The sequence below is a fragment of the Pteropus alecto genome, unplaced genomic scaffold (genome assembly GCF_000325575.1).
Source record: "Pteropus alecto unplaced genomic scaffold, ASM32557v1 scaffold194, whole genome shotgun sequence".
Classification (NCBI taxonomy): Eukaryota; Metazoa; Chordata; class Mammalia; order Chiroptera; family Pteropodidae; genus Pteropus; species Pteropus alecto.
Window position 1 is genome coordinate 1676776 of NW_006436281.1, and position 9126 is coordinate 1685901.

Below are 9126 nucleotides of genomic sequence, written 5' to 3' on the forward strand. Positions count from 1 at the left end.
TGCAACGGCCGCCGCCGTCTCCACCTCCTTCTGCCCCAGAGGCCGCTTCGCAGGGAAAGTTACATAACGCGCCGGCAAAGCCTTCTGGGAAACGTAGTCCCGCTGGGGTCGGTTCTTAAAGGAGACCGCAGGCCGCCGGGGTGGGGACTGTGGGGAACTCGCTGCCTCTACCGCGCATCCAAAGGCAGGGAGTTCGGCGCGCTCCGAGGAGTTCGGGCACAAGGGTTGGGGGGCGGGGGTGCGATACGAACGGTCAGAGCTACCACGGATTCAAACGGTAGGGTGCGGACAGGCTTCCGGGCGTCCAGTTTCTGCTCCGACTTGCTGTGCAGCTTTCGGCAAAAGTCTTGCCCTCTCTGAGGCGCGGTTTCCCGCCCATCAAAGGTAGGCCAATGACCCGTGAGGAAGGCAGCCGCTCCTGGGGCGGGGCGGAGGGGCCCTGATTGGATGGTTTACGGGTGGAAGCCGGCAATTTGGTGGTGGCGGTGGGGTTGTCCACTTGGCACTTCGTCTCGCCCAGAGCTTTCAGTATCAAAACTCTGACCCGGGCCAGCAATAGCTGGAGAACAAGAGAGGACTGAAGGCCCCTAGGCCAGGCGTGTGCCTCAGTTGCCTCATCTGCTAAAGGGAGCAGTCGAGCGCCCTGCAACTCTGTTCTAGCTCTGCGGGCGCGCTCTGGTGTCCAAAGGGTTACGCCGTCAGTGTCTCCGCCCCCTAACCTCACTACAATTCCCAAAATACTCTGCGGAGCGGACAAACTGACGCACTTCCGCTGTGTGGTTGGGGGAGGCCTTCCCGGTTCCCGCTGCCCGTCCTACTCCCGGCCCCCCAGGCCGGTCAATTGATGGAATCTCTTTCCATGTTTTTGGAGCACGGAGTTGAGGGGATCCTCCCCCTTCCTAGTCTGGGGAAAGGGAAGGAGGCCGGAGATGGCAAGAGCTGAGGGGGGTAGTTTCTGGGGGAGAGCAGGCGCCAGACCACCTTTCTCCAGCCTTGGGTGCTTAGTACCTAATAGGCCCAAGCAGGTTCTGGGGACCCTCATGTTTTTTACTTCCCGCGTCGCGGTCAGTGCTAAGCGGAAGATGTGAGGGCTGGGGCGGGAAGACCGGTCTCCAAGTTCTAACCCACATCAGCCTCTTCCCTGCTAAGTCTTGGCCCATGTTGATATTTATCTTGTCAAGAGTTGCATTTATTAGTGTTTTTCAAACTAATCAGGGGCCGCTTACCTCCCCCCCACCCCACAGCAACCATAGCCCCTGATTTTGTTACCCACCTGTTACTAACTTTTTGGGGAGAAATTGACTCCTGTGAAAAAAACGTACCTACTTTTGCCTCATCCTAAGCTACATGATGTGCATAATCATGAGTTTTATGTACTAGCTACATGTTTAGAAAATAAGTTAAAACTACATGGAACTATTAAAAAGGCCATCCGTCTATCACTGAAAATGACCTTTGGGCCATTCTTTAGTAAACACTAGTGGGAGTGAAGAGTTCCGGCCACAGGCTGGCCCCTGACAAGTTTAAGGCATGTTCCTTAACTTATCAGCAAAAAAATGGAGACTCCTAGATTCTGCTTTCCACTGGGTACCTTCAGGTTAATATGCATGTAAATGCTAAGCATGGTGCCTGGCCCAGAAATGAAGCACCATAAATGGAAGTTTTTGTTTTTAATTATTTCAAATATTCAACCCCTCTTCAATGTTGGGCGATGCTGAGGACACAGCAGAGACTGAGATTGGCTCAGGCCTTGCCCTCAGGCTGGTGATGGAGGCAGACGTTCGACTTAAATTTACTCAAATGATTATTTAACTGCATTTTTAATAACTGCTGGCGAGGGTGGGGATGGGGGTATCAGGAAAGGCTTTCCTGAGGAGGTGATATTTGAGCCGAGACCTGAAAGATAAACAGAATCTAGTTGCAGGTAATAAGACTCTTAAACTACCAAGATGCCCACTTTACAGATGAGGAAAACGGAGACCCATGGTCACACAGCCGGATAGGGCAGCACCAGGGGCGGAGCCAGGTCTGAGTCCGGGGTGGTGGTCATCCATCTGGCTCCAGGTTCTACAGCAGGTGTGAGAGTAAGGGAGCCAGTTCCTGCCTTCGTGAACTATGGAGGAAACATGCCTTAAACAGACAAAGGCACTTCTTCATTTGGGGACATTATGGAAAAGAACCACAAGACACAGAAAAAAAATCTAAGAATCCTAGTCTGGGGAGGGAACCCAAGATGTTTTCCTGGAGATGACATTTCAGTGGTATCTGAAGGATGAGTAAGTAGGAATAAGATTTGAACACTGACATGATGGTTTTAAGAACAAAAATTGACTAGAAAACTACCAGCCTCCAACTACGAGGGGGTGTCACCTGCCCTTGGAGGGGTGGGGCAGGTGTAGGTGCTGGAATCCCAGGCCTGTCTCAGCCAGAACCCCGAGTAATTGTATTAAAAATAAGTTTATTGATATCTTGTCACCACTGAGGAGAAAGGAGGGGTTGAGCTCTGGGGGTCGGAGGCTGCGACAGGAGGCAGAGGGCCCCCGGATACCTCCCCGGCAAGAACGCGCCCCCTCTCCCCCGGGGTGCAGATGGCTGAACCCTCACAGTCATCCACATTCTGATTTGACTCGCAACCCCAACTCCCTCCAAAGTCTGGGCTGGGGAGGTAAGGAGTCCCCACAGGTCGATTCTCTTCAAGTCAAGACCAGGAGTGGTTAGGGAAGGGGCTGTGTGCACACCTGCAAGGTCCCCTCTGCAACCCACAGAGGGTGATAATAAATAACGTAAAATTGATGGCTTAGAGGTCAGGGTTAAGGGAGGCAGCCAGGCAGACAGCGCTGTGCTGGAGAGAGGGCTGGGGGGCCCATCCAGAAGGCCCCCCACGAATCAGGCACTAACTAGTAGAGGGCATGGGGTGCTCGTGCCCCTGCAGCAGGGAGCCAGGGTACGGCTGGCGTGGGGAAGGTGCGTGGCCAAGGTGCGTGGCCCCCCTCCACTGAGCGAAGCTGGGAGAGGAGGTGCAGGCGGACGAGTAGACAAGCTGGAACCCCATGGCAGACTTCACGGAGATTTCCACCGCCCCCGCCTCTTCCGTGTAGGAAAACCTTTCCTCCTCTTGTGTGGGGGGGAGTCATGGGGAGGAAGTGGGGCTGGGGATGGCCGGGGGGCCCCCTCCTCACTCCTAGGGGCGATGATCACCCCCCTGGCTGCCACCATAGCCCGATCCACCACAGCAGCCACCACAGACACGGGCTCTGGGGTGATCTCCACCTTGGGGGTGGGCGGGGGAAAAAAACGGCAGAAGGGGCAGCAAGGCGCTGAGGGCCTCGCTCAGTTTGGTCAGTCCCTGTCGCAGGGTGCCGGCCAGCTCCCGGATGGCGTTGGCAGTCTCCTGCTGCGCCCGCAGGAAGTCCAGGGAGGAGTCTGAGGCCGAGGGCATGGGCGGAGGCAGTGGAGGGGGTAGGGGACTGGGGGGCGAGGGTGCCACTTGGACCTGCTGGGGTGGTGGAGGTGGAGGGGCTGGGGGTGGTGGAGACAAGGCCAGGCGGGGCAGCTGGACGGTCTGCAGGGCCGGCGGGGGCGAAGACTCACGCTCCTTGGGCGGTGGGCAGCCCCCTTCCTGGGGGTTGCAGGAGGGCCGGGCCCAGGGCTCTGGGCTGCTGGAGCCCCCCTTGCTGTGGGCTGGTGTATCTGTGGACAGAGAGATGTAAGTAAGGTGAGTGGGACCCCGCAATGCTGTCTCGATTTCCCTCGTCCACCTCCCGCCCGCCTCCGCCCCAGCGCCATCCTTTTAAAACTTAAGTCAGACCATGCCTTGCAACAGAAGCCTTCATACCCGGAGAAGAGAATCAATATATTGAATGATAACCTGGTAGCCCAGGCCATCCTTAGTGAAAACAGACAGGGTCCTGGGGGTCCCCAGCTGAGCCAGGCAAAGCCAATGTTCTAGAAGACTCTGAACCGTCTGGATACTCAGCTGCCCTTACACCTCTCAGGCCTCACTGCTGGACCCTGGGGAGATCTGTGGGGCCTGGGAGAGAGGTGCTGTGGCTGGAGCAGTACCAGGGACTTCTCGAGGCTGGGAGTAGGGTCTGTCCCCTACCGCGATGGCAGGATTTCAGTCTTAGCTCTGGTCTGTGCCAGTTCAACCCCAAGCCTGCTGGGCATCCTGTCTCCTCTCACCTGGGATCTATCTCATTCATGCTTGTGAACTTGAACACAGTCCCCAGGCAGCAGCTCCCAGATTTCTAGGCCCAGCCTGAATCCCTCCCTCCAGCTAGCTGTGTACTTAGCAGAGCCCCTTGATCATCTAATGACACCTCAAACTCACTTGCCCAGAGCTGAGCTCCTGGTGCTCCCCAACCTTCTCCTTCCTCAGCCGCCCCCATCTTGGCTGATGTCGGCTCCATCCTTCCAGCGGCTCAGGCCAAAAACTTTCTTTTTCTCTCCCAAGACCCCATCCATGTACAAATACCATCGGCTCTGTCTCCAAAGTAATTCAACATCCAACCTCTCCGTCCACCTCCACGGCCCCACAGTGGTCCAACGAGCATCTCCTACCTGGACGATGGCAGTTGCCTCCCCACTGGGCTCCCTGCTTCCACCCCTGCCCCTTACAATTTGTTTTTCTACCAGGGCCTCAAGGGTCCAAACTAAAATACACGTCAGTTATGCTACAGGAAAGAAGCCGGTCAACATTTATATGAAATGTCCAAAACAGGCAAATCTACAGAGATAGAAAGTAGGTAGTGGTTGGTTGCCCAGGGCTGGGCGGAAATTGGGGGGATGAGGGCAGAGCGATGCCTAAGACATAAGGGGCTTCTTCTTGGAGTGATGAAAATGATCTGAAATTGACGGTAACAACGATTACACAACTCTGAATATGCTAAAAGCCACCGAACTGTAGACTTGAAATGGGCAGGTTGAACGGTATGGGAATTCTAGCTCAATAAAGAGGTTTAAAAATGCAAGTCAGATGTCGCCTTTCTCCGCCTAGAGCCTGCCTGTGGCTCTTATCGCATCCGAAAAAAATGCAAAGTCCTCAAGGACCCCAAGGTTCTGCACCATCTGCCTCCCCGACTTCATCTGGGCAATCAAGACTGCCTCCCCGACTTTATCTCCCTCCCCTCTCACTTTATCTTGCTCACCTGGCTCCACCACCTTGGCCTTCTTGTTGGCCCTCAAACACATCAGCCCGCGCCTGCCTCAGGGCCTTTGCACTGGCCATCCCCTTGGCCTGGAAAGGTCTTTCCCCAGACACTTGCCTGGCTCCCTCCCTCACCAACCCAGGTCTCTGCTCGAAGGTGGCTTCCTCGATCCCCCTCCATCTAAGTAGCTTCTAACCTTGTCCTTTTCTCTCCTAACCCTGCACGATTTCTTTTTATCGCACTTATCTCCCCGTGGCATAGGATCGCTCTCTGTGCGTCGCCAGCTCCATCAGGCAGGGCTTTGTTTTACTCGCCACTGTTAACCGAGCACTTACAACAACATCCAGCACAATTTTTTTTTTCTTTAATGATAAGAGAACTGTGGCTTCCAGGGAGTCAGCGCTGATTGGGCCGCCAGGCCGCAGGACCTTGCGGCAACACTCCCCCAGCTCCCCAGCACCTACAGGGGACAGTCCGGCCTCTCTCTGCCCACTTTTATCCTTCATCCTCGCCTCGGGGCCAGTGTACACAGGCAGCTCCCTCCACCGGGATCGGCCCCCACCCCCAGCATCGCCCCTGTCCGATACTGAACATCTGAGCTGTTCACTGTTGTTTCCTCAGGGAAGCCTGTCTCTCTGCTCCTAGGTCACGTCAGAGCTCCTTGCTCTTCTTTCGAAATCAGCCGGCCACCTCCAGTCCTGAATGCTGGGGGTCCAGACTCCCTTGCGCTGGGAGAGAGACAATGACCACAGCTAACCAGCTGTTGGACACTTTCCAGGCCAGGCCCTGGGCAAAGCGGCTAAGCTCTCCTACACTTTTTTCAGAATCCTCTCAGCCATTCTCTGGGGTGGGTGCTATCATTATCACCCCATCCTACAGGGAAGGGGGCTTGAGGCCCAGGGAGGCATCACAGAGCTGGCGAATGGTAGAAGGATTTTAACGTAGGCAGGCTCCAGAGCCCGCGCTTTTAACCAGCCTCGGGCAGGGTCTGTGGGCCTCACTCAGGGTGGCGAGTTTCACTCACAAGGGGTACGAGAATTGCAGCCACTTGGAAATACGGCTTTTTGTCTACCAAGTAAAAGGAGCTACAGAAAGTGGCCCAGCCTTCACACGTGCAGGGCTCACAGGAGTGAAAGTCATATTTATTTACAATCCTTGGGCCTCAGTTTCCCCAGCTGTAAATGGGTATGTGTGAGAGTACGGGACTAAGGGACACAATAACAGAACATCTCCTGGGAGCCACTACAGGGAGTCACTGGATCACCAGGGCACAGGGCTTAGGCCAGTGTCCGGCACACAGAAAATTCTCAATGTTGTTTTCCTATTGTTCTTTCAAACATTAGGTCAGAAAGAAATGGTCCTTAGCTCTCCCTCCACTGTCAAGGAAGACACCTCAGGCTCCCCAGGCTCTGTTTTCCAGTCCCTCAATCAGATCGGTTTCTCTTTTGTTTTACACAGGTGGGTAATCTCTACGTGAGATTCTAATCAAGGTGGCTTCAAGCACATGCGTGCCTCAGGGCCTTTGCATGTGATGCTTCCGCTAGCTGGAGGGCTTATTCCCAGATATCCACTCAGCTCAATCTCTCCATTCAGGTCTCTGCTCAGATTTTACCTCCTCGCTGAAGCCCTGCCTTACTACGCTGTCTAGGCAGCCCTCCTTCCATTGCTCGCTATCCTCTTAACGTTTTTCTTAGTTCTTATCCCCTCCTGTGTAAGCTGTGTTTCGAGTTACTTGTTTGTAGTCTGTCTCCCATAACCACAATGTCAGCTCCATAAGGAAAGGGAAATTGTCTTTTTCTACACAGTATTCCCAGCGTCTACAACAGTGCCTGCCTCAGAACAGGTGCTCGATGAATATCTGTTGGCTGAATGAAGGAATAAAGAGGTTATACAGCTCTTGAAAAATAAGTTCGCCACGACTACTCCGGTTCAATGGAGCCGTTTCACAGAAACACTGAGGTTTGACTCACACTGAGAACAAGGGTCCCAGGTGATTGTGTCTCTCTCCTGCTTAAGATATTTTCATGACTCCCAAATGCCCTCAAGATAAAGTCCAAAGTCTGACCTTCACTTACAAGCTGAATGTGTGATCTAATTCTGGCATGCTCATTAACTCTCAGTTAATATCAATTGTTGTTATTGCCGGACAATCCAGCCCAGTAGTTAAGTGGACTGTGAGTTGGACACAACCTGTATTCCAGTTTCAAGTCTACGACTTACTTGCTGTGTGGCCTTGGGCGGGTGAATAAACCTCTCTTACTCACATGATCCTGAACTACCTTGTTTGATCAAGGGACGTCCACGTCCCTCCCTTTCTCAAAACCCTTCAGTGGCTCCCTGCAGCACTTAGGATAACATCCAAAGTCATCTCACTCAGCCTAAAGGCCCTGCAAGGAATGGCCTTTGCCGACCTCTCAAACCTCATCTCAAAACATTTCCTTTCTTCAGTCTGTCAACTCCCCCCTCACCGCCCCCAACTGAGAAACTTCAGATTCCTAAACTGGCCAAGCTTTCTTGCCTTTAAGCCACTGCGCATGCTGTTCTGTCTACCAGGAACACTTTCTCAACTCTCTTCAGTGTATCTCAGCCCTAATGTTTCCTCCTCCAGGAAGCCCCCCTTGACCTCCCAGCCTGGATCAGGTGCCCCGCTGGACTCCTATAGCCCAGCCCTGCCCACTCTGAGTCATCATTGTCTATGCATGGGTCTGTTTCCCCGCACTGGACTGTAAGCCCCAGGAGAGCAGGGCTGAAGATGTCTCAGTCACCACTGTGTCCCCAACATTGCCCAGCACAAGTAAGATGCCTGGGGAACAGCTGTAAAAGAAATAATCCAGAGTCAAGACTAAGTGGGAAGTCTCCTACCCAGCTCTTCATACCTCCTCTACTTGGGGCATGACCTTGGGAAAGTTACCAAACCTCCGAATCTCTGATTTATTAAATGGTACAATAGTTTGTACCTCACAGTGTTGGCAAGTATACCAAAAGCCAACAATGAATGTTCAGTTCAGGAGGCCACGTACAAAGCAATTTCTGCCTATTAGTTTATTTAATCTTCACAGTAACCCTTTGAGGTGGGGACTACTTTTTATCCCCATTTAACAGATACAGAAACTGACCTGCAGTAACTCACCCAAAATTGATACAGCCGACTGGCAAAGTTGTGATTGGAGCCCCATCTGCCCCCAGAGTCACGACCCAACATGACGTTCAATGAAACGCTGAGTGAAGTGTGGACTCTGGGGCCAGGCCGTGTACATCCAGGTTCCTTTCCTGACTCTGACGGTCACTAGCCCTGGGGCCCGACACAAGTCATTTCACTTTTCTGAGCCTCAGTTTCCCCAAGTTTAAAATGGGGATAAAAACAGTACCCATGTCACAGTGTTGTGGTGAGACTCTGATGAGCCACATGAAGGACTTGGACCCATGCCTGGCACACAGCACACTCTGTCACTCTTGCTAAGGTGATGGTGAAGGAACTCACCTGCCCGTCGGTCTTCCCTGCGGTCCTCGGACAACACACAGCGTTGGGCACAGGCGCTTGGGGCAGGCGGCTGTGAGGCGGTGGCTGCGGGGGGCTGCTCAGCCCCTGCACCTGCTCCTGGCCCCGCCACGCCCGGCCCGAGGATGGCAAAAATGGTCTCCTCCTCGGCGGATAAGGCGTCCTCGGCGGCAGGTCCGGCGCCCTGCGTGGAGTGCGGCACCCGGGCCAGCTTCTCCTTGGTGCGGCGCTTGAAGTCGTTCCAGCGTTTCTGCACCTCCTGGCCAGTGCGCTTCCAGCTGGTGATGCCGTTGATCTTGGCGGCGATGCCGTCCCACACACGCCGCCGCTCGGCCACGCTCACCCGACGGCTCTGCGCGCCATAGAGCTGCGGGTAGTGGGCGCGCACCTCCCGGATCAGGATCTGGTTCTCTTCGAAGGAGAAGCGCGGCTTGCGCAGCCGGGTGGTCTCTTCCGCTTCGCCCGCCGCCGCCGAGGCCA

General features: G+C 54.4%; 1 protein-coding gene across 1 annotated transcript; it reads right to left on the bottom strand.

Moving 5' to 3' along the window:
- Positions 1-2441: 2441 nt before the first annotated feature.
- On the bottom strand, positions 2442-9124 carry MYPOP (Myb related transcription factor, partner of profilin; the record flags this gene model as incomplete). The annotated part of the gene is given in 3 exon segments (XM_006911874.3): positions 2442-3295; positions 3297-3690; positions 8629-9124. Coding segments are annotated over 3 exon segments (1125 nt in total), but the record flags the coding sequence as incomplete, so codon positions are not given.
- Positions 9125-9126: the final 2 nt, after the last annotated feature.